This window comes from Heptranchias perlo, chromosome 18, assembly GCF_035084215.1.
Source record: "Heptranchias perlo isolate sHepPer1 chromosome 18, sHepPer1.hap1, whole genome shotgun sequence".
Taxonomy (NCBI): Eukaryota; Metazoa; Chordata; class Chondrichthyes; order Hexanchiformes; family Hexanchidae; genus Heptranchias; species Heptranchias perlo.
In genome coordinates, this window is record NC_090342.1 from 31,427,764 (window position 1) to 31,453,103 (window position 25,340).

General features: G+C 41.9%; 1 protein-coding gene across 2 annotated transcripts in view; it reads left to right on the top strand.

Annotated features, from left to right (window-relative positions):
* Window positions 1-24,968, top strand: part of chrm2a (cholinergic receptor, muscarinic 2a) — a 77,021-nt gene extending 52,053 nt beyond the window's left edge. For both annotated transcript variants that reach the window (XM_067999632.1, XM_067999631.1), the window contains exon 5: window positions 23,114-24,968. In XM_067999632.1, coding sequence (XP_067855733.1) covers window positions 23,156-24,577 — 1,422 coding nt within the window. In that variant the 5' untranslated portion in view covers window positions 23,114-23,155 and the 3' untranslated portion in view covers window positions 24,578-24,968. The remainder of the gene's footprint in view (window positions 1-23,113) is intronic.
* Window positions 24,969-25,340: the final 372 nt, after the last annotated feature.

Here is a 25,340-nt window from a genome sequence, read left to right on the forward strand (position 1 = left end):
AAGCAGCATCTTGGAATGGTGCTCTTCTGCCTCTGCACCTCACTTCTGCCATTTAAACACTTCTCACCCAGTTCCTCTTTAAGGGTGATCAACAGCCCATTAAGAAGGATTACCACTAGATATTCTGCCCCAATGTGTTCCCAGGTTGTCATTCCCTGTGCGCTGCGAGCGCCAAGAATTTATTTAAATTAGCTGACCTCACTTTCTAGGTTAATTCATTGTGTTACAGTTTTGTACAGCACCCAAGGAGCAACAGTCATGGTGCCTTTGTACCCAGACTACATTAGCAGTCAATAAGATAAGAGAGCCAGTAGGGCCAGAGGAAATAAATTTAAATTAGTGAATTAAAAAAGATATTAGAAAAAATCTTTACTCAAAAAGTGATAAATTTTTGGAATAATTTCTCAGATACATAGGGAACAATGAAAATTCATTAGGTGCTATGCTAAGTGGATTGGAGTATTTGAGAGACAAGCCATATTGTCTTTCCTTATCCACAACTTTTTAAATATTCTCATGTTGCCAATGCAATGCCCCAGCTGAGATCAGCTAACATGGCACAAACTGGGGACTGTATTGGGGACCTTCCTGATTTGTGTGGCTTAGTTTCACAAAGGCAGGTGCAATTACACCTGAGTCCTCAGAGGAGCCTGTGCCTCTGTGTCAAGAAGGAAAAAAGGCATGAGAAACTGAGTCATTCAGCCGAGCAGAAAAATAAAGGGGAAAGGATTGCAACGGGAGAAGAAAGAGCATCCGGGAGTGTGTGTGTGCTTGGGAGCCTCCTAAACCAGTGTCTGAGTGAATATGGAGTGTCATGTGTTGGAATCAATATGAATGTGTTACATGAAGTCTTGTATCAGATTTAATGTGGTTGTGTTTGGGATGTATTAGTTTTGGTGTAGGTTTATTAGTTGGGTCCCTGTATCAGTCTCAGTATGAGTGTTTGGGGAGTTCAGCTTCTGAAAAAGGTTATCTTTCACATTCAATTTGCATTTTCCATATTTTACCATCTTCAGTATTCAATTTCACATTCATCAGCATAGGTCATCTGCCTCATTTCTGCTCATCAAGACAGTAAATTTCAACAATTGCATCTAATATCAGGCTGGTGCCTTCATTTACCACCAGTGGTAGTTTAAATTGTATCGTATTGGAGTGTGCTGAATTCATCAAAAGCAAAATACTGCGGATGCTGGAAATCTGAAATAAAAACAGAAAATGCTGGAGATGCTCAGCAAGTGAGGCAGCATCTGTGGAGAAAGAAACAGGGTTAATGTTTCAGGTCGAATTCATGCTGGGTGGTCTGTCATTGCACTTTCATGCATAGCCGTCAAAAGTGCCTGAATGGCTGAAGATAGTCTCCTCAAGTTTCTTTATAATTCAAGCTGTGGTGGCCTTTACTTGCACCATTGAACCAGTTTGACTGGATTGACTGGATCTCTGATTAGCGAAGCACACATTCAGCACATGTGCCATTTTTTGTATTTAACATTCCACCTACATCTCACAAAACTGAAATATTTCTTTGAACTCCTCTTGCTATCTAGTCTGCATTTATATCCTCTTCTTACTCCTTCTAGTACACATTTTAGTGATTCTCAATTGACTTTTTAATATTTCCTAGTTATCAGTACTTTCTCAATCCTGTGCACTTCAAAATATTTGAGTTTTACCCTCAGATAGTTTCTGACATCTTTGTTCAGCCAATATGGCTTTGTTTTCCATTTTTTTTGTTGCTTTTTCTCATGGAGATGTAAACATCCCCATATCCCTGAAAGTACTCTCAAATGGAATTGATTTGTCTTTTCTTGTTTATTTTCTAGGTTTTCATCCTACATAGAACAATACAGTAGAACATTTTGCACAGACCCAATTTTCCTGCTGCATAACTTTCCACATTTAATTGTTATTTTGGGTTCAAGCCTTTTTTACAGTATCAAATCATATTTCACTTTAATTCATATATCCCCTCACTTCCAGGATTCTATGTGGATCTGTTAGAGGAGCTGTAGATTACCTTCAATGACTTTAAGGCATACTATGCAATAATGGATGATGGTGAGCTCCCACGATCACAAGAGAGTTATGGAAGAGGAAGAGGAAGACTATTTGGCTCATCTTAGTTCATGCATCCAGAAAGACCTGAAAGTCCCCCCATTTCAGCATCCAATGTTTTCTTTAAAAATTCCAAGGTTTTCACCTCTACACTTACTGGACGTTTATTTCATAAATTGATCACTCTTCGTGTGAAGAAGAATTTCCTGACATCGGTCCTAAATTTACCTTTTACCACCTTTAATCTATGGGGCTAATTTTGGAAAGGAAAATCAGATGTGGTGCATAACAGGCAGCTGACCTGAAACCACCAGTTTTCTGTTCGTGCCCAAAGTGAAAATTCTCCCCTATGTCTCCTTGTCCTACTCTCGCAATTTAACTTAATGTAATATTCCTGATTTACTTCTTCTATTCTCTTAACCACACTATATACCTCTATAAGTTCACCTCTCAGATGCCTCCTTTCCAGGGTAAAAAGGCCAAGGACCAATTTTTGTCTCTGACACATCAGGAGGCATCGAAGTGAATGGGTTTCTAAAACAGAATGACCCCTAATCATCATTCTGTATTTGTCCTAGTAATTACCTTGCAGCAAAAGCAAAATACTGCGGATGCTGGAAACCTGAAATAAAAACAGAAAATGCTGGAAACATTCAGCAGGTTAGGCAGCATCAGTGGAGAGAGAAACAAAGTTAATGTTTCAGGTCGATGGCCTTTCATCAGAAATTATCCTGCAGAACCACTCACTTTCAAACCACACCAGCAATGGGCAGTTGTATAATGTGGGAGTTTACAACTAAATAAGAATGCTCCCTTTAGAGGAAAGGTCACTGGTCTAAAATGTAGCTGTTTAAGTCTCATCGTGTCTCTTGAGCGATCACTCTTTTGAATACTGAAGCATAATTAGCCTTCATATTCTTGCCTCTTATGACCTTAAAATGTGTAATGCAAAAATAGAGATCACTCCAATCCATTAGTTATCAGTGTGCTTTTTTACTGGCACAGCAATATTGCCATGGTTACTGCCAGATATCCTAGTGTGGCTGCTATCACCAACCGAATAACTTGTTAATAACATAAATGACAGAGATCACCTTTGAGACCATTCATTCTGCCTCTTCACTTTTAGGGTCCAGCATTGTTTCAAATTCTTGCCTCAAGAACTCATGAAATATAATTTGGCAATGTGGACTGAAGGGCAGAAACATCTCCTGAGGTGAGCTGTTCACTTATAGCAAGGCTTTTTGGGTCCCACACAAAGAAGAAGTAGATCGAGACTCCATGCTATCTAACACTTTACTTTCCAGCACTTGTTGCTCTTATAATCTTTGCTGCAGGATTGGAGGGAACTGAGCTGGTCTCCATAGATTGATAGTTCAGATACAGGAGTACAACAAGTCCATTTGCTACCAGAGGACCAATAAAGGGTACTAATATGAAAATTAATAGAATGAATCTTCAACAAAGAATATGGGGGTACATTTTTGTGAGTCCATTTCCATTGGGTGGGAGGCGGGCGCTGTGAGCTCTAGCCTGCCTAATGAAATTGGTACAAGGCCCGACCAACTTACAACTTACAATCTATGCCATGCGGGGTGCCAATCTCTGTGCTGCTGCTTGGAATGGTTATGAGTGAGTATTGGGGCATTTTCTGGAGGATTTTCCTTCTTCCTCTGTGTGACTGGAATGCCTAAGTCATCTGGTGGATCTAGAAAAAGGGGAGAGGAAGGGAAAATAGTAACAATGCACCACCAGGTTGTCATACTGAGCATGATTGTGTGACTGAGAGAGCTAAGGAGGAGGAGAAAAGGAAGGACAGATGCCCAAACACCCTGCTGTGCTTGGCCTCCAGCCTGGCCATCTCTGATGCTGTGTGTCTTTTGCTAATAATGTAGATGGAGGAATCATCCATCGGTGCTAGTGTCTGTAGAGTGGCAGGACTTTCTTTTGCTCAGGTCATCGACCTCCAGATGTGTGCCAGCTTCTTCTCCAAGAAGAGCGGGTTAATATCTGCCCTGTTTAAGGGTTTTCAAGATGTAAGAGGCAGTTTTACATTGTGTGCATAATGACAGGAAGAAGCAGGAAGTGAGGCCAAGAAGGAGAAGTACTTGTAAGGACAGTAGCAGGTTTTGCGGGTGTGAACGGAAGCAGAAAGGGGATGCAGTGAAGTGTTCCCTGCTGACTTGAGGAGGGCCATGGGAAGCGGGGAAGGGAATGATTGATACTGCTGGGGCTAAAGTAGTGTCCTGTGGGGCAGGGCAGATTATGAGAGATAGGAAAGTGATTCTTCCTTTACCAGTCCTGCTCAGATCATTACATTTTTTCTGCATTGCCAACAGATCTTGGGAACAATGCTGGTGGCATTGAAATTTTCTGATACCTCTCTCCAATTTGTCTTGGCACCTGTTAACCATATATTGGGAAGAGGACCTCCACTGCTACATCAGAGTCATGTTACCTGGTGCTGCACAATCTTGATAGTTGCTGTCCCACATGATAAAAAACACTTCCCCTTTAAAATGCTGCTACAAGCCTTTAAGTAGTGGCTGCTCTGTTGGATTTCTCACCTTCCTAATCAGAGAATTGCCTATTGGGAGTGCATCTTGTAATGGCAGCTATTCGTTTATTTGGCTACTAATTAATTTAAATTAGGCCCAACCTTGAAAATGGCTCAGTCCCACGCCAACTACTTTGGGTGGGCATCGTGCACGCCTGGCCCACTGGCAGTCCAACTTGTGCTCCACTTATGTCAGCGCCATCTTCACTCAGGAAAACTAAGCCTGCATGCGGCCTAACAGGTGGTTCTTAAAGGGACTGCCTGTTAGGCTGCAACCAACAATGTAAATTTTTAAAATATACTTACCTGAATGTGAAGCCAGTAGGAGCAGGAGTGCTCCTCCCAACCCCACATTAAAAGATTGCAGGCTGTCTTCCACCACCCCACCCTTCCAGAGAGTGATCCCCACTCCCAGCCAGCGATTTACCCCCCCAGTCAGCGATTGTCCCCCCCACTTCACTGGTTGCCCCCCTTTCTCACTTACCTGAGGACCGCTGCTAGCGTCGCAGTGGCCCGATCTTCAATGATGCTTCACTGGGATCTTACACTCTTACCCTCTGCAACTCACTCACTTCATGGAAATGAGGTCCAAGGGCCAATATCAGTGGCGCCTCGGGCCTCACGCATGCCCAAAAACAAGTGCACCCGAATTTTTAGGCCACTGTCTTCAGCTCCATAGCCTTAAAATATAAACAAAATCTATCCCCTCATCAGTGCTATATTTACACCACTTAAAATACCTTTTATTCCCTTCAACTTTGAAATACATTTACAGTTAACCATATCTCAATTGTTGAGTGCTGCTGTTTCCACCAGGATTAATCCACTTCTTCCTTAGCTGGCACATTTCAATGAAAGTATGGCCTTTTCTGTCAAGAGTTAGGACCCCCGGCAAAAAGCCGAGCCTGATCCGCTGAAAATCAGGGTCTGGATAAAAGCCTTCAGAAAGCAACCAGCTTATTTTGAAGATTCATAAGTAATAAAAAATCGAATTGCTTTTATTCGTGGTTTGATTGATCATATAGCCATACACAGAAATCAACTGAGACATCACAAGTTTTTTCATTTGAACTATGAGCACAGGGTTGGAGGACAGGAGTATAAATTTAATAAGATTGAGATTTGAAAGGCTTTTTGCGAGTAGCAGCTATGTGGGAAAGAGTCGCAAGTAAAGAAGCCAACTAAGACTTTTAAAAAGGTGCTGGATATACCTGTTTAGGAATAGGATTGAAGGTCATAAGAATAAATATAGACAGATCTAATCAAATGCTGTCTGGAACATGATTATTCTTGAATTGCAAGGATCATGAAAATGTCATGGCAAGGAAGACAGCTCATCTAGAATGTATTACATAGGATATAAAGTTAGACATAATCTGACAAGTTCTGATGATGGGTTACCCCTGAGCTGTTAACCTATTTTTTTTTCAGACATATTGGGCATTTCCAATATTTTCTGCTATTTCAGGTTTCCAATATTTGTGGTTTACTTATTACCTACTTTTATGGACCAAGTCCAGATGGTCTCACCACCCCTCTCCGCAGTGATATGTAGAAAGTTGCATAGAGCGGCTAATGATCAGAGATTGAATATTTATAAAAACAGAATATGTTTGTAGACATCTTGAATAAAACTTGAACTATGCCACATTCAATCTCCTCAGTACCGTTGTTATAATAAAATAAAAGCGGTGTCAAAAGTGGGGTGGAAATGGAAGATTTAAACCTCCCAGATCATTTGAGATTGGATGGAAGTGGGGAAAAAATAGAAACAGTGCTTTGGATTATTTTCAGTAACAATAGGCCCAGGAAACAAAACAGACAAAATGCAGGCCGGTACTTTATGTAATAGATGAGGAAGCAGTGAGGTGTGCAATATATTTACATATGATCAGCGAGAGGATACATGGAAACTTAAGCTATTAATGGACAGGTTTGAGGAATATTTAATACCTCAAGTGAATATTACATATGAAAGTCATGTTTTTAATACCAGTTTTCAATCTCAAAGAGAAAGCATTTGCAAAAAAATGTATAATATATTTGCAAAAGGAAAAGCCAAGTCTTGTAAGTACAGATCCCCCATAGACAAACTCATTAAATACAGAATTGTTGTCAGATAGGCAAAGACTTAAAAAGATAGTTGATAGAGCAAAAGAGCAGACTGAAAGTGAAAGTGAGAATGCATTCAGACAGGAGATAATGTTAAATGGAAATCGACCTCAAGACATATGGCAGAACTGTTCATTTTAAGCTAGACATGGCAGCTCAACGTAACAGCTTCTAGTAAACTGTGACAAGACAAGTTCAAAATTGAGCAAGTCAGATGCAAAGTTGGTTGGTGTACTCTTGCGAAAACATCAAGCAGATAGGAAAATGTTATGAGGCGTGTGAATATAAAGATAATTACCAAACTCTAGAATTTCAACTTCTGGGATAATGAATGCAGCCGATCCTTAGCCATCGAGCATGCTGACAGTTAAGAATTGATGCTGTCACTAACAATAAATGTCTAAAAGCAACATAAGTGTCTTGCTGTATTTAGGAACATAAGAATTTACAGGGCAGGAAAAGTTGAAATCTCTGATCTGGGAAGAATTTCCAGACACAAAGACCTCGATATTAACCCACCCCCCCATGATGGGCGGGAGAGGGAGGTTAAAGAGTTAAATATGGGAAACATGACCCCAACAAGCCGCACATATGCCCGCTGCCTTTTTTACAGCGGCGGATATTGGGGCGTCCGAGTGTCCCGCCATGGAGAGGCAGGAAATTTAATAAACATATTTAAATCAGCCCGATGCAGTGCAATTGGGAGCCCAATTTAAAACTTACTGCTGCTGCGAGGATTTTCCAGGGGTCGGGAAACTCGGCAGTGAAAGGGAGACAGCAACTGCTGGCTCCTCAAGGTAAGTGCCTCTTTCAGCTCTCCTTATGGACCAGGAAGAGCAAGAGTGGTCCCCCGCTCTCCTCAAGGAAACCTTCGGCCTCCCCCAGCCCTGATCGCCGAACTCCCCCCAGCCCCAATCGCAGGCCTCTCTCCCCAGTTCCGAAAGTGGGCCTCTCCCAGTCCTGATTATGGGTCTCTTCCCTCTCCCGATCACGGGCCTCTCCCCCTCCCACCCCCGATCGCCAGCCTTTCTCCCCCCTCCCGATCATGGGCCTCTCCACCCTCCCAATCCCCGGCCTCTCTCCCCCTCCCGATTGCCGGCCTCTCTACCCCCTCTCAATTGCGGGCCTTCCTCCCCCCACCCAATCACCGGCCTCTCTCCCCCCTCCCGATTGCGGGCGTCTCCCCCCCCCCCCCCGATTGCGGGCCGCTTCCCCAGCCCCGATTGTGGGCTGCTCCCCACTCCCGATCGCAGGCCTTTCTTCCAAGCCCTGATCGCAGGCCTCTCTTCCCAGCTCTGATCGCGGGCCTCTTCCCCCTCACGATCGCAGGCCTCTCCACCCAGCCCCGATCGTGGGCCTCTTCCCCCTCACAATCGCAGGTCTCTCCCCCAAGTCCCAATCGTGGGCCTCTTCCCCCTCACGATCGCAGGCCTCTTCCCCCTCACAAATGGTCCCCGGCTGCAGCCTCCTGCTGCTGGTGATTCCTCCTGCCCGCCGAAGCTAAAAATGTTAACGAAGTCCTGCTGTTAAATTCGGCATGGCCTCGGTGTCCCCGGACTTGCCAGGTTCTTCGGCAGACATTCTGTTTTCAGACTTACCCACACCCTCCCCACCTCCCCATAAATATCGGGGCCAAAATTTGAAGTTGATCTTGAGACACAGCAGTATTGGGACTTCTGAGATGAATTGACCATTGAAGATGAGATTATTTTCAAAAGTGGGAATGTTCTTGTGTCTGCAAAGGTTATATTGGTGAAAATACACCAAAATCACCAAAGAATTCCAAACTACAAAAGGTTAGCAAGAGATGTCCTGTCCTTTCAAAACTGAGATGAGGAGAAACTTCTTCACTCAGAGGGTAGTAGGTCTGTGGAATTTGCTGCCCCAGGAAGCTGTGGAAGCTACATCATTAAATAAATTTAAAACAGAAATAGACAGTTTCCTAGAAGTAAAGGGAATTAGGGGTTACGGGGAGCGGGCAGGAAATTGGACATGAATTTAGATTTGAGGTTAGGATCAGATCAGCCATGATCTTATTGAATGGCGGAGCAGGCTCGAGGGGCCGATTGGCCTACTCCTGCTCTTATGTTCTTATGTTCTTATGCTCTGTCAACACAAATTGCAGACACGATTAACTGATATCTGACACTCAACACATAAAGAAATTAACTGTGCAAAAAGCCAATAAAACTGCATGACATTCAAAGCAGGCCTTGGCAGAAAGTTGGGACTGATATATTTAAATTACATTCTGATCAATATTTAATAATTGCACGCAGCTTTTAATTTATTTTTGAACTTAGTAAGTTAACAAATACCAAAAGCTCAGATAACATTGCAAGCAGTAGTTTGCTCAACAGGAGAGGGGGAGAAACTCGAGAAGTGCTGGTTTTCACGGTAAAATGGGCAGCATGATTAAAACACGCATCCGATGACGATGGCTCAACCGAAATTGGGCCTTGGGATTGATCTGCATGAAATTGGTGAGCTGAGGATGCCAATGCAGCTCGCCAGTCGGGGCCTTAGGAATTTCAGCTGGTGGAGGGGGGTGAGCCTGGGCTAGCTGCAGCCCATGGTATTTTTTGTGGAGCCAGGAGGAACATTCCTGCCATTCTGTACCAGTCATACCCAGCAAACAGTAAAGAAATGAGCAACCAATTAATCTGCTTTTGATTGTTGAAGGAGGAATGTTGGTCGGGACACCAGGAGTCCCTCATATCGTGAGAAGGTGGTTAGGTGAGGTTGACAGCTTCATGGGTCTAATGGCCTTTTCCTGATCCTAAAAATCTTATGTTCTACTCTCAATGGAGCACATTTGTCCTTTTTGGTGCCAATCAAAAGATCTTTTACTAGTCTCATTTGTTCTGACTGCGTCTGCAAGAACTTGTGCTGCTGGACCTTCACTTCTATTGGTCCACAGTCTGAAGGCTGTAAATCCTTTCCAATTAACTCCTCGACCTTTTGCTTGTTCTGCTTTGCTTTGATCCGACACAGAGAGACTCTGAGAGTTCCAGAATATATGTATGTGCATATACAGAGAGCATTGAAGGCTTAATCGTGTTCTTCAATTTTTGCTATGCTTGGGATGATTTATTTAACTAAGTGTCAGTTAAATAATAATTATTGTAAATTGTTATGAATTTGCAAAGTGAATTTGGATGATAGGAACAAGCACAGTGCCTAGTCTCAAACACAAACTCACAAGCTGCAGTGTTATGTAGTTGGAATCAGATAAAGATGAGTAATTGTATCGGAAAACTGCCTCTTCATTCAATTAAATCCATTTTATTGTTAAGCCTTTATAGATTGTTTTCTTCTTTCATTCTAATTTATGGTCCCAGCTGCAGTGTAATTCCGCAACTCACTGAATTTGAGACATTTTGCTTAACATCTGCAAGCAAATGCAGTATCTGTAAAGACATGGCATCACTTAAAGTCTGCTGTAATCAACATTCTTAAAATACAAAATCTATGCAAATAAAAAAACACAATTATTTTGTCGTATGTCAAGTAACATATTTGCGACTATTTGGGGTCTGCTATTCTGGATTTTAGGTAAGCTGAGCAGACTGACCCCATGCCAAGCAGATAATAACAACAACTTGCATTTATATAGCGCCTTTAATGTAGTACAATTTCTTAAGGTGCTTGCTTCACAGGAGTATTATCAAACAAAATTTGATACCAAACCACATGAGATATTAGGACAGGTGACCAAAAGCTTGGTCAAAGAGGTAGGTTTTAAGGAGCGTCTTAAAGGAGGAGAGAGAGACGGAGAGGTTTAGGGAACAAATTCCAGAGCTTACGACCTAGGCAGCTGAAGGCACGGCCGCCAATGGTGGAGCGATCAAAATCGAGGATGGGCAAGAGGTCAGAATTGGAGGAGCGTTGAGATCTTGAAGGGTTGGAGGGCTGGGGGAGGTTACAGAGATAGGGAGGAGCGAAGCCATGGAGAGATTTTAAAACAAAGGATGAGAATTTTAAAATCGAGACGTTGCTGGACCAGGAGCCAATGTTAGTCAGCAAGCACAGGGATGATGGGTGAACGGGACATGGTGCGAGTTAGGATACGGGCAGCAGAATTTTGGATGAGCTCATTCCACCAGACAGTTATCTTGAGCTCTGTTCCATATATGACTGAAGAGCGCTAGTGTATACATTTGGTCAAAGGAAACATCATTATTCCCACCCCTCCATCATTAACCAGAAATCAGTGGTGGAAGAAATGTGAAATGGAGGTCAACTCTATTTTGAAAATCCTTCAGTGGTCAAATATGCTGAATATTTTCAAGGAGAACATATCTTTTTTTTCACCATACTGTGTCATAGTAGACTGGAACAAGGGCTCACCATACATCGTCTACTGCATGTTAGAGTACACCATTAATTCTTGTTATATTATGAAAAACTTGTCAATTGATAGGCAATATCTCTCTCAACTTCTCTGCAGATCAGAAACAGATTGTGGCTTCTTGCATGTTGTTCTCAAATCCTTTTGAAGCTTCTAATATGCATCTCTGATCTGGGACATTCCTTAGCTCTGCCTACTTGTTTTGGCAAACTCTGTGGCAAGTTTTGGTCAGTTCTATTTGCTGGATTGGTTGTACCCCTCTTCCACGGTGTTTCCACAATGAAACTCTGTGTGAAGGGAAGTGCCTCTCTGCTCTACATTCTAACTCAAAAGCAATTCAAAGATATCTGATCTAATAGAATCTTATACAGGAATGATTTTCATAATGCATATTACTGAATGCATGTTGCCTCCTTCAGGTGATTCTACAGAGCTCTGCTGTGTAATGCAAAGTACAGCAATCCTGCGGTAGTTTAACCATCTAATGATCCCACGATACTCTGACCATATAATGAGGTAGATAGCAATCCCATAGAGCAGCGCTCTTGTGAAGCTGCCTGTAGCAATCATGCATAACTTTGCCCTCTGACATAAAAGGCAGCCCATTGTAATCCCAATGTGCTCAGCTCATATGTGTTCTTTAATTCTGCCCATCTCCCCTCCAATTTTCTATCCTCTTCTCCTGAAAGTACTGACTCATGTTACAGCTTGGTTCCGTGAGCACTGGCCACCTCTAGTTCCTCATTCAAGTGGCTATTATTCATTTGTGAGCCAAGATAGGAAAGGGGCAAAATTAGGCCATGTAGCGCCCGTTTTGTAGGTGCTACGCAGACTCTTAAGCCCTGAAAATGACGTCCAAGATGCACACGCACACTTCCGACGTGATGTTTGCAGGACGCCATCTTGATAAAGGCATTTGCACAACTGCACCTAACAAACGCCGGCAGCATGTAGAGTGGGGAGATTCTGACATAAATCAGTGTGCAATGCTGATTTGAAGCAGCTAGCGGCATTTTGGAACTCCACGCTCCAGCCAAAGCACAGCTAAACAGGACTTAAACGGCAAGAAGGACCCCCCCACCAGCGCTATTTAAAGGGATCATGCAGGAGTTACAGATTAGTTGCTGGATTAGTTATTCTGGCTGCTGGTACAATTGTATGTGTTTGTAGAAGTTTCCCATACTTGGAGAAAGATGCAGTATTATATAGAGAGTGGTCTGGCTGGTCTTGCAGTACTGTTAGTGGCATTTAAAATAGTGTGCTGACCAAAGTTGCTTCCAGACATGGGTGGCCTGCTAGGGCTTCCTCTGGGAATTGAAAATGACTAGGAGCATGCAGAGAGGCCACACAGAGCAGGACAAGATGCCAGAAGAGGGGGGAGGAGGAGGAGGAGGAGGCCAAATCTAAAGAGGGCCTTCAGGGACAAATTCTCTTACCTCAACTTCAGCGATGACGAGTGCATCCGACAGTTATGGTTTACTAAAGAGGTCATGACTAAAATTTGTCAACTGCTGCAACCACAATTGCAGCCTCAGAGCAGGGCAAGGACAGCATTGCCTGTGGCTGTCAAGGTAAATGTGGCGCTTAATTTTTACGGCTCTGGCTTCTTTTGAGATGCTGCTGGAGATATAAGCCTTCCCTCCATCATAAGGTCAGGAGTGGGGATGTTCGCTGATGATTGCACAGTGTTCAGTTCCATTCCCAACCCCTCAGATAATGAAGCAGTTCTTGCCCGCGTGCAGCAAGACCTGGACAACACCCAGGCTTGGGCTGATAAATGGCCAGAACATTCGTGCCACACAAGTGCCAGGCAATGACCATCGCCAGCAAGAGAGAGTCTCACCAGCTCCCCATGACATTCAACGGCATTACCATCGCCAAATTCCCCCACCATCAACATCTTGGGGGTCACCATTGACCAGAAACTTAACTGGACCAACCACGTAAATACTGTGGCTACAAGAGCAGGTCAGAGGCTGGGTATTCTGTGGCAAGTGACTCACCTCCTGATTCCCCAAAGCCTTTCTACCATCTACAAGGCACAAGTCAGGAGTGTGATGGAATACTCTCCACTTGCCTGGATGAGTGCAGCTCCAACAACACTCAAAAAGCTCGACACCATCCAGGACAATGCAGCCCTGCTTGATTGGCACCCCATCCACCACCTTAAACATTCACTCCCTCCACCAATAGTGCACCGTGGCTGCAGTGTGTACCATCTACAAGATGCACTGCAGCAACTCGCCAAGACTTCTTCGACAGCACCTCCCAAACCCGTGACTTCTACCATCTAGAAGGACAAGGGCAGCAGGCGGATGGGAACAACACCACCTGCACGTTCCCCTCTAAGTCACACACTATCCTGACTTGGAAATATATCGCCGTTCCTTCATTGTCGTTGGGTCAAAATCCTGGAACTCCCTACCTAACAGCACTGTGGGAGAACCTTCACCACACGGACTGCAGCAGTTCAAGAAGGCGGCTCACCGCTACCTTCTCAAGGACAGTTAGGGATGGGCAATAAATGCTGGCCTTGCCAGCGACGCCTTTAACTGAACACACAGGATTGTCAACCATTAGGTTGTGAGGTAAAAAAAACATGCTACCGGGAAGTCAGGAACTGACCAAGCAAGAAACCTCCCCCTACAGTATCTCATGGTCACAGCACCTCACCAGCTGTATTTCTCCTCCCCGATGGCTTGTGTTCCATGCCTCAATCCTCCTACTCCTGTTGATCTGAATTTCCCTTCCTCAACACTCCCGTCCTCTCCTTCTTCCCTCTCCTCGCTTTCCAATAAACCTCCCTCTACTGCACTAGTGTGATAGTTTCACTTCCCACAAACATTACCCTTATGGCGTCTCAAATTAATGCCAGTTTTGAGCTATGGTTTCTTACCCTCTACAAACTGAAATGTATTTCATATGGGACCTTTACAAATGGCAGAAAGAAGATGCTTTCTTCCCATCACGCTGGACTGGATTTGAATGTGTCTAACCATTGCAACCGGATCAATAAGCAATTGCTTGTTTGCAGAGTCCACCTCAACTTTTCTGGCCTGAGCATATGGAATAACGTGCATGAAAATGTTAAGAGAAATTCTTGTAGCTCTTTCAATCTCCTTTGTAACAGGACAGATGAAATTATTTCAATAAAACACAATCCCAGCACACACTCTTTCTCAATTAAGCTGCACAATGAGGTCATTGACTTTTAAAACTGTGTTTACATGAACAGCACAATTATGTGACCAAAATGACAGCCATCAGGGACTCTGTGGTGAAACAAGTCAAATGTAATTCATGGGCTATTTGATTAATTATAATTCACAACAAGTCTTCTGAGTAATTAATGAGTCAGCATTATTCATTAATTATACAATTAAAATATTCGGGCAGACACCACTGGAGGAATCAAAAAGCAGAAAGTGGATATAGAGCTGATCTTGAATCCTTTATGCAAAGTGAGTGCCAGCATCCATGACAGGTTTAAACAGCAGCCAATACAGCCATGATTCAATTGTATGTTTAACCCAGGCTTGCATGTCATATTTAGACAAGATCCCATTGAGCATTTCCACCAAGATTCTGAAGCTTAGATCTTCCACTCGAGTGAAATCCTGAGGGAAGTGAGGGAATTATGCGGAGAATAATCTCCAGGCTGATGGCATCAGGGGGACGTGCCGCTCGCTCAGTTCCCGCCCTGAGTTAAAATCAGGGCTAATGTGGTTTTGATCTAAATTGTCTTCAGGTACATTCAGAGTGAGAAGTAAAGGGAACACTTAGGGTTACATTTATTACAGTGATACATCTGAATTTGATTTTTTTCTGATCACTAGTCTATTCGAAGGATTCCCATGTGCCAAGAGTGAACAGGTATAGTGAGTTACTGATGGTGTGAAATGATACCTTTAAATTACAAGGGCCTAGTTTTTAAAACCTAATTTAGCTTTTACCTTTGACAAAATATCAATTTGGTTAGTGAGACCCAAAAGTGTTAAAACATCTTTTCATTTGAAAAATGTATGAGTGAACAGCCAAAGACTAATTACTACCTTCTCAGCCTGGGAGTTGGAAGGCAGTTTATTATGTTACGAATTAAGAAAAAGGATTAAAGAGAAGGAACGGAGTGGTGAGAGCCTAATTCCATGAAGGACTCTTGAACATGATAATCTTTCCTTCTCATTACGTGGGCATGGAAATATCTCCAAGGAGAGGAATAATCAGTCAATAGCGAAGATAAGAAATAAATTAGTCTCTGCACCCAGATGATAGCAAAATATGTAGTGTTAGGGAGCACTGCATGATCACTATCCCTCAGTGCCTCCCAGTGTGATCATTACCCTTCATTGTCTGTCTCATTTTGGGCCTTTGGGTCCTCATAATATCTTTTAGGGCAAATAAGCTCCATCTTTACACTTATAAAAATACATACACACAAGCATGTATTCAAATATGTGTAAATACATAGAGAAACATTTGCATCTACATTCTATATAGACCCACATTGAAACACATTCACATAAAGATGAATTAGGCCTCTCTCTTCTTCCTGTCTTCTGTGCTTCGTTGAAATCCATGATATGCTAATTCCTTGCTTCACATCTTCTTCCGCAGCTGACTCACCTTGAGTGAAACTGTCAAGTTCTAATCAGTAATTGAATTTTGAAGCAGCCTAAATTTTCACGCTTCACTTATTAAAGAAATAAAACAGAAACCCTCAGAGCATCAACAAACTCCTCGTCCACATTTTATTGTAATATAAAATGTAATGTAAAGAGCAGCTGGTCCATGTATACTGTGAACATTATGTGTAAAAGGCAAGCATACAGATACTGTTGATTAAGCCTTTATGTTGTACAATACATCAACACCATGCAACATTTTCCACCAGGTTTTAGTGAAGTACAACAGGAGTTAGGCCACACTATGTGAATTGGGTATTGAATAATAAAAATCAATTACAGTTCTGTTCCGATCCTCAGTTTCTTTGTTTTTTTGCCAGCCTCTGTTAACTTTCCTTAAGCCAAATTTCTTTAAACAATTTCTGAAACTTGCTCCAGCACTTTCACTTAAAATCCAATCGTTTTCTGTGTATTTCCTTTCTTCAATCAGTCTGCCCCTGAGGCCCTGGCTTTTTTCTTCCAGTTACTTCTGTTTCCACGACTGCAACCCTAACTGTGCAGCTCTTCTGATTGATGCTTCCTTTCTTTATTGTACCCCAGTTGTCAGGTCTCTGTCAAAACCTTTTTTTGTACTACTTTTCCTATGATGGACTGTTTCTTTTTTAATAACTTTTTGAAACATTGCAAAGACACTAATGAAACATAAAACAATCCAAAGTTACTACAGGAATAGAATGTTGATAACACAGTTATAAAGGTTTTCTGCCTCTCCCTGGAGATTACATGGCTACAGGAGTGGGGGGTGGGGGGGGGGTTGGTGGGAAGTGTTTAGTCATGATGCTCCAGCCATCATGAGGTGTGGGGCAGGCTTGATGGACCAGCTTGACCATTCCTGCCCGTAATTTTCGTATGTTCGTAAGTATCGTTGCAATGCGTAATACACTTAATGCCTTGGTTTCCAGAGTACCATTAGATATATGCGCCAATGTTAGGACAGCAAGCTTATCTTCTAAATAAGTATTGGGAGATTAAGGCCCTCTTTTGCTCCCATTTATATAAGCAATACTGTGCCCAGCAGAAATCTCTTGCCACTTTTCCATACAGAATAAAGAGATCTCAGGAGAGCAGCTTCTCTAACTTGGCTGACCATTCTCAAAGGCAAGAGAGAAAGTGTTGATCAACAGAAGTCAAGCAGAAATGCATTGAAACACTGACTCTTAGAATGTTCTGGAGAACTACAAACAAAGGAGCACCATATATACCAACCTCGAAAAGCTGACCAATAGCTATAAAAAGCTAACAAAATTTACACCTCAAGAACAATCCTGATTATAAGACTACGGGGGTGAATTTCCTCGTGGCTTATCCTGCTCCACTGCCGTAACTTTGGCAGAAACCCAAATTTACATATGTGTGGAGAATCCCTGAGGAATTTCACCCCCATTGATATGTGAACACAGGCTTTGCAACTTAAGGTGTAGGTGTGCCTCAGATTCCTCTCATGACCTTCTCCTTTGTTCTTTACTGTCTCATGATCTTGTTTTTTAATCTTTGGTTTCCGATGACCACATTCCTTCTTCCATGCTGTCTACAATGTTTTTCCTTTGCTGTCGTAGGATCTAGTTCCTCACTCAATGCCATTTCATAATCTCATTCCTTCTTCCATGCTGTCTCATGATCTCATTCCTTGTACCATGGTATCTTTTGATCTTGTTTTTGCTGCTTGCTTTCTCATGATTTTGTTACTTATTGCATGCTAGCTCATTATCTCCTTGACCCATGTTGTCTCATGCTCTTATTTCTGATTCCATGCTGTCTCATCAATTTGTTTCTTTGCTTTCTCATGTCCTCATATTTTTATGCCTGTTCCATGCTTTCCTATATTCTCAACACCCATTTCAGCTTTATTCATTCCCTTATGTCCTTGTTTTGTTACATGTTTTCTTATGCTATACTTGCTGCTGGCAATGTTTGTGCTGCAGCAGATGTTAGATCCATTGCAGTGTGAACTTTGGGTTTTTCCTTGCAGAGACCCAGTCAGCACTTGGATGACATAATTTGCATTGTTTTTACACAAACACCGCTGAAAGGTTTTGCTATCCACTTTTCAATTAGTACTGATGCTTCTTAATTCTTAGATGTTGTAACACATGCGTGATTATTGACAAAACGATGGCACAGACACCAGAGCCCTCTCCACACACATACCCTCGTTCAAGGTTAGCCCGAGCTTATTGACATTTTTAACAATAAATTTGAAAACTATCTGATTCATTGATTCACAAACTTTCCATTTGATCTTCACCAAAATTCTCAGCCTCTCGTGACCTTCAGCTAAGGAGATTTGAATTGGTAAAGCTGCAAAAGAAGAATTGCCTCTTTTTAGTTTTTATTGCTCTCCTCCTTTACTTCTGTTTTCCACACTTATTCACTTTTGTTTCCGTGGCCCTGCTCCTTCATCTTAGCGTCTCTTCTCCTTTGCTCATTTACTCTCTCTCCTTGTTCACTTTTGTCTCTTTCTTTCTTCATTTCTGCTTCTCACTCTCCTACTTCACTTCTGTTTCTCTTCATTTTCATCTCCCTCCTCCCTCATTTTCATCTCTTTGAACCGCCTCAGTTTTGGCTCTCCTATTTCTTATCTCTTTCTCTTTTTTGCCTCCGTTTTATTTCCACTCTATTTATTACAGCATCACAGCTGCCACATGGGGAGCAGCATACGGAAGGTGAGGGAGTGGGATAGTTCTCAGCCAGCCAGGAAACGGGACTTTAAATAGAGCTTAGGAAACAGGAATTTATGTTGAGCACAGAGAATGAGGCTTTGAAAAGAGCATGAGGAGTGGGGCTTTCAAAAAAGCACAATACAAAAGCAATGAAAGAAACACACTTTGGGACAGAAATTGGACCTCATTGCACCCTTTTTATTGGTGTAAAACAGGCGCAATGAGGGCCAATCTCAAGGAGCAATGTTCCGTGCCCAAGGTACACCTTAAAGACATCCGACCCAATATTGCATCTGGCCATTTTTCAGGCATCACTGGCAACCGCCTAAAACAGGCGTCAGGCCAATTCCACATGTAAATGCAAGAGTCGGGCCTGCTCCCTTCAGGATTCTTCAGCAGCTGTTGAGGCCTAAGCAGTGGCTGCCAACAAAAGATGAATTTTTTAGTTTCAAAATTCATTCCTGTGGACCCAGGAGGAGCAGGAGTGTGCCCCCGACTCCACAGTACTCCTGATTGGCTGGCTCACATTGCCGCTCCACCCTCCAACACCACCCATCCCCCCACCCCCCGGCCTTCTGGGACTTACCTTTATTTGAAAAGGTCTTCATTTTGTAAGCAAGAAACACCCACCATTTCCAATAGTCTCACCTTGGTATCTCTATGTTTGCAATGTCCTCCAGGTGAAACATTCAGATAAAAGTCATTTGGGTGTGTAAATGCATAGGTACTGGAAACTGTTACTAGGATTTTATCACTGTGCTTTTCACATATAGGTACATGTTTGTCTTCTACTTGTGTGAGTATTCTTACAAGTTTGAAGACAATTTAAAACTTTTAATTAGAATCATAAAAGGATTCAATGGAGTAGAGAAACTATTTCCTCTGGTGGGGGAATCCAGTACAAGGGGAACAATCTTAAAATTAGAGCTGAGCTGTTTAGGAGTGAAATCAGGAAGCATTTTTTATTTACACAAATGGTAGTGGAAATCTTGGAATCATACAGCACAGAGGGAAGCCATTCGGCCCATTGAGCATGTGCTGGCACTTTCTCCAATGAATCTAACTCCCCTGGTCTTTCCCCATAGCCCTGAAAATTTTCCCTTTCCAAGTATATAAACCTTTATTACATTCCATTCCCTCAATCTGGAACTCTCTCCTCAAAAAGCTGTGGATGCTGGGTCAATTGAAATTTTCAAGACTGAGATCGATAGATTTTTGTTAGGTAAGGATATCAAGGGATATGGAGCAAAAGCCGGTAAATGGAGTTGAGGTACATGATCTAATTGAATGGCGGAATAAGCTCGAGGGGTTGAATGGCCTACTCCTGTTCCTATGATGATCTGTTTGTCAGGTCTGTCAGGGAATGGCATTGATAACAGGGAGTGAGGGAGGGGCAGAGAGAAGGAAGGAAACCTGACAGCTGCAGGAGACAAATTATTAAACATTTTAAAATAACCTGCAATAAATAATGGGAAAAAAGACAATTGTATTGGTTACAGTGAGCATAAAGAAATAGAAAATAAAAGCAAGAGTGTGAAAAGTTGGGACAGAAGTGCCGATAGATTAAAGATTTACTGGTGAGTGGGAGCGATTAACATGCTAATTGTACCAGTGAGTTATTCATTATTCAGTACTGATGACAGCTGTGGTCCCATGTTGCCAAGGTGTCAAAAGACTGATTTGAAATGCTAAATCCAGACCAGGTGTCACTTCCTCAGGGTGTTCTGTAAAAGGTTATGGTAGCTTTCACTGAAATTTTTGTGATATAATTCCCAGCAATGTTAGCAACCGGACAAAAATAAGCAAAAAACGCTGGAAATACAGAGCAGATCAGACAGCAATTGTAGAGAGAAAAGATAGGTTGATGTTGATGTTTCAAGTAGAACTCTTCTATCATGTCATATCATGCGATATTCTGTGACACATTATCATGTCTTTCCATGTCCTCATTACTAGAGTCTATAATTAGGATAGAGTGACTGAACACCTTGAAAATTTTCAGCTGATCAGAGAGAGCCAGCATGGATTTGTGAAGGACCTGATGAACCTGATTGAATTTTTTGAAGAGGTGAATAAAGTAGTGGACAGGGGAATGTCTATGGATGTTGTTTATATGGACTTCCAGAAGGCATTCGATAAAGTCCCTCATAAGAGACTGTTAGCTAAAGTTGAAGCTCATGAAATTGAGGGCAAGTTATTGACCTGGTTAGGAAATTGGCTGAGTGGCAGGAGACAGAGTAGGGATAATGGGCAGGTTCTCAAATTGGCAGGATGTGACTAGTGGTGTCCCACAGGGATCTGTGTTGGGGCCTCAGCTAGTCACTGTATTTATTAACAACTTAGTTGATGGGATAGAGAGCTACATATCCAAGTTTGCCGATGACTCAAAGATAGGCAGCGTTGTAAGCAGTGTAGGTGGAAGCATAAAATTACAGAGAGATATTAATAGATTAAGTGAATGGGCAAAACAAAATTTCAATGTAGGCAAGTTTGAGGTCGTCCATTTTGGACCTAAAACGGATAGATCAGAGTACTTTCTAAATGGTGAAGAGCTCGAAACAGTGGAGGTCCAAAGAGATTTAGGGGTCCTTGTATATAGATCAGTAAAATATCGTGGACAGGTACAGAAAATAATCAAAAAGGCTAATGGAATGCTGGCCTTTATATCTAGTGGACTAGAATAAAAAGGAGGTACAAGTTATGCTATAGCTATACAAAGCCCTGGTTAGGCCATACCTGGAATACTGTGTTCAATTCTGCGCACTGCAGCTTAGGAAGGATATATTGACCTTAGAAGGCGTGCAGTGTAGATTTACTGGAATGATACCTGGACTCCAAGGGTTAAATTATGAGGAGAGATTAGACAAACTAGGGTTGTATTCCCTGGAATTTAGAAGATTAAGGGGTGATTTGATCGAAGTTTTTAAGATATTAAGGGCAACTGATAGGGTAGATAGAGAGAAACTATTTCCGTTGGTTGGGGAGTCTAGGACTAGGGCACATAACCTAAAAATTAGAGCCAGGACTTTCAGGAACGAAGTTAGGAAAAACCTCTACACGCAGAGGGTGGTAGAAGTTTGGAACTCTCTTCCGCAACCGGCAGTTGATGCTAATTCAGTTGTTAATTTTAAATCTGAGATTGATAGATTTTTGTTAACCAAAGGTATTAAGGGATATGGGGTTAAGGCAGGTATATGGAGTTAGATCACAGATCAGCCATGATCACATTGAATGACGGAACAGGCTCGAGGGGCTAAATGGCCGACTCCTGTTCCTATGAAGACCAGTACAACATGAATGTATTGTTGATATTTTCTTCTCTTTTTGATGCACCCGTGCCACAAAACAGAACCCAGATTTTCCCTGAACATTTTTGCTCGTTTTTATTTTACAATTTTTTTTCTTGTGTGCACGTAACTCCAAATACACATAGAAAAGTATAGAAATAATTACATTATTTTTTCCTCTTGCTGAGTTCTTACTAGTGTATTTATTGAAAATACTGGTTCAACGTTATACTACATTATTTATATTATTTAATGTTTTTCTGACTAGTCTTTTACCCTCTAATTTCTCCTCTTTCTCAGTCTTCATCTCCTTCTCCATGTCACTGTCTCCTCTCTCTTTGTCCCCTATTCTTTCACTGTACGTCTCTCCTTGTTTTTTCTCTCATTTAGTATTCCTCTTTTAATGTGCCTCTCCCTATTATCTATCATTTCTTTCTCCACCACTTCTTCCTGCGTCTTTCGTCTCCAACTCCTTGAATTAGGCAGACCATCAGTTAGTATGGGCAGGTTCAATCAATATTGTTTATTCTCTCTGAGACATTCAGGAGGCATAAAAGTAGCTCTTTAAATATTCAGTGATCCAGGACATGGAACATATGCTTTTTACGGCACCAGCCTTGGTGAAGACTGCTGTAATTTTAAATCTGGTGATGCATTTCCCTCCTCTCCTTTAGAACATCAGTTTCAGGAATATTCAAATTCATATTTGGCACAGTGTTCTCATAAAATATACGAGTTACACAATCATAAAAATGAGAGAACTAGTGTTAGGCCTCCATTAACATGGTTCCATAGCCATCTGTTTTGAAATGTATGATGTCGACCTAAAGTGACTCAATCTCAGATTTTTCTCTCCCTCCCAGAGGCGAAGCTCCAAGCCTGTGCTTCACATCTGCCTCTGACTGGGAGCTTATTGAAAAGAATGGTTGTTCTGAAGGGATGACAACATTTCATCTGCTCTCCTTGCATCACTTCCCTAGGTGATCAGGATTTTCAGTGTTTAAGTGATTTTGCGGGCTTGACAATTGAATTTAAAGGAATCAAAGGAGTGAAAATATTCCATCATTATCAGTTGACTATTTGAAGCACACAAAGGTGATTCAACCAGGCTTATTGGATCAATGAAACAAAAACCCTGAGAGACACGTTTACAATGTCAAATATCAATATCTTCATTCAGATAGACACAAGTAATTAACTATTAATTCATAATTAATTGTACAGTAAGTGACCTGTGAGATGACTCCTAATTAAAACCGAGTCCCTCCTAGCAAAGGTCTTGAAGTTGGTAAGAGCAGATGGGCTTGCATGTTCTTGCTGGTAGGACTTCAATTAGAGATCATTTGTCTTTTAATTTCAACACATCTGAACGCTGTTTCCTAATCATTTTTCTTTTCTATTTTTTCTAGATTTAGGCCACATCAGTGCTAACTACACATCAGAGGGAAACGATGGCCAACTCAACAGAGACAAATGCATCTCTCAGCAACGTAACAGGCTTGTTTGATTCTGAAAGAGGGAGTTCTTACAAAACGGTCGAAGTGGTCTTCATTGTGATAGTGGCAGGATCTTTAAGTCTGGTGACCATTATTGGAAACATTCTGGTCATGGTTTCTATCAAAGTAAACAGACATTTACAAACTGTTAACAATTACTTTATTTTCAGCTTAGCCTGTGCTGATTTGATTATTGGTGTATTCTCTATGAATCTGTACACTATTTACATTGTAATTGGCTATTGGCCTATGGGCCCAGTGGTGTGTGATTTATGGCTTGCACTGGATTATGTTGTCAGTAATGCCTCGGTCATGAACCTTCTTATCATCAGCTTTGACCGGTATTTCTGCGTGACAAAGCCTCTTAGCTACCCCGTGAAGAGAACAACTAAGATGGCAGGGATGATGATCGCAGCTGCTTGGGTGCTGTCGTTTGTCCTGTGGGCTCCTGCCATTCTCTTCTGGCAGTTCATCGTAGGGGGGCGGACAGTTAGTGAGGGTGAGTGCTATGTACAGTTCTTCTCAAATCCAGCTGTCACTTTTGGCACTGCTATAGCTGCCTTCTATCTCCCTGTTATTATCATGACTATTTTGTATGTAAACATATCTCGTGCCAGCAAGAGTCGGATAAAGAAGGATAAGAAGGAGCCTGAATCAAACAAGGGCACTGTTTCTCCCAGTCTAGTGAAGGGCAAAATAGTGAAACCGAATAATAACAACATATCAAATGCACCTGATGGGTTACAGCACATCAAAGTGCAAAATGGCAAAACAGCTGGTGAAATACCCACCAATAATTGTGGCCAAGGAGAAGAGAAGGAGCTCTCCAATGACTCAACTTCCCTCAGTGTGGTCCCATCAAACCAGAAGGAGGAAGAGGCAATCCAAGAGAGCACAAAGGTCTCTACTACACAAAGCCGTTTCAGGATGGACAACTCCAAACTTTCCTGCATAAAGATAGTTACCAAATCTCAAAAGAGTGACTACTGTGCCACCACAGTGGAAATAGTGCCAGGTAACAGCAGGAAGAATGGGAATGACAGAGAGATCAAAGCAGCCGATAAGATCATTAAAATCACCAAGACCCCTGCTAAGAAGAAGAAGGCAGCTGTAACCCGAGAGAAGAAGGTGACCAGGACCATCCTGGCTATTCTCCTGGCATTTATCATCACCTGGACCCCATACAATGTCATGGTACTCATTAACACCTTCTGTTCAATCTGTGTCCCCAACACAGTCTGGACTATTGGATACTGGCTCTGTTACATCAACAGTACCATCAACCCAGCCTGCTACGCACTGTGTAATACTACCTTCAAGAAAACCTTCAAACATCTTCTCTTGTGTCAGTATAAGAACATTGGTGCAACAAGATAAAAACAGCTACAAGCACAACTGTATGAACACTTTATACATATTGATGATGGTGATTTTCATAATGTATAAATATAAATGTATGTAAATAATATGTTCAACGTGCCAGATTACAGATTATGGTTCAAGTGGACATATATTATATGTAATATGATGGAAGCACATTTGAATTATATCCAATGAATTTGTAATGTCTGTTATAAATGAAGGGTGTGCTGATTATTAGAATGTATTTTGAGTGAACTGGAAGATGAACTAACCCCAAATTTAAGCATCGTAAAATATAGCATTAGCATGTTCAGAGGGGAATGTTCACTTTTAGAACATTACTCAATATAAGAGCTATTAACGAGCCCCTACAGTGTAATATAATTTATCCAGTTTCTCCAAATCATACAATGCACACGGTCTTTGTGCTTCTAGTATGTGTACCCTCTGGTACCATGTTTATAACAGTTCTGTTTGGGTTGTTTGGATACTAGTTCATTCATTATTTTGAAAAATACATTTGAAGAAAGTGAACAATTTCCATTTTAAACTGCAGACGGTTCTCCTGATTTTCTAGTAATTCATAGTCACATGACCCAGGCTGATGCCAATGCACCAAATTGGTTCCTCTAATGGATTTCTACACTCAACTCTGCCCTCAAACTAATAGGAACATAACAGCCTTGAGCTCAGTGTTAACAGAACAACAATAACCCATTTCCTTCAGATAAATTGAGCTTAATTAGAATCCGTAGCTTCTTGGCAGAGCTCCGCTAGT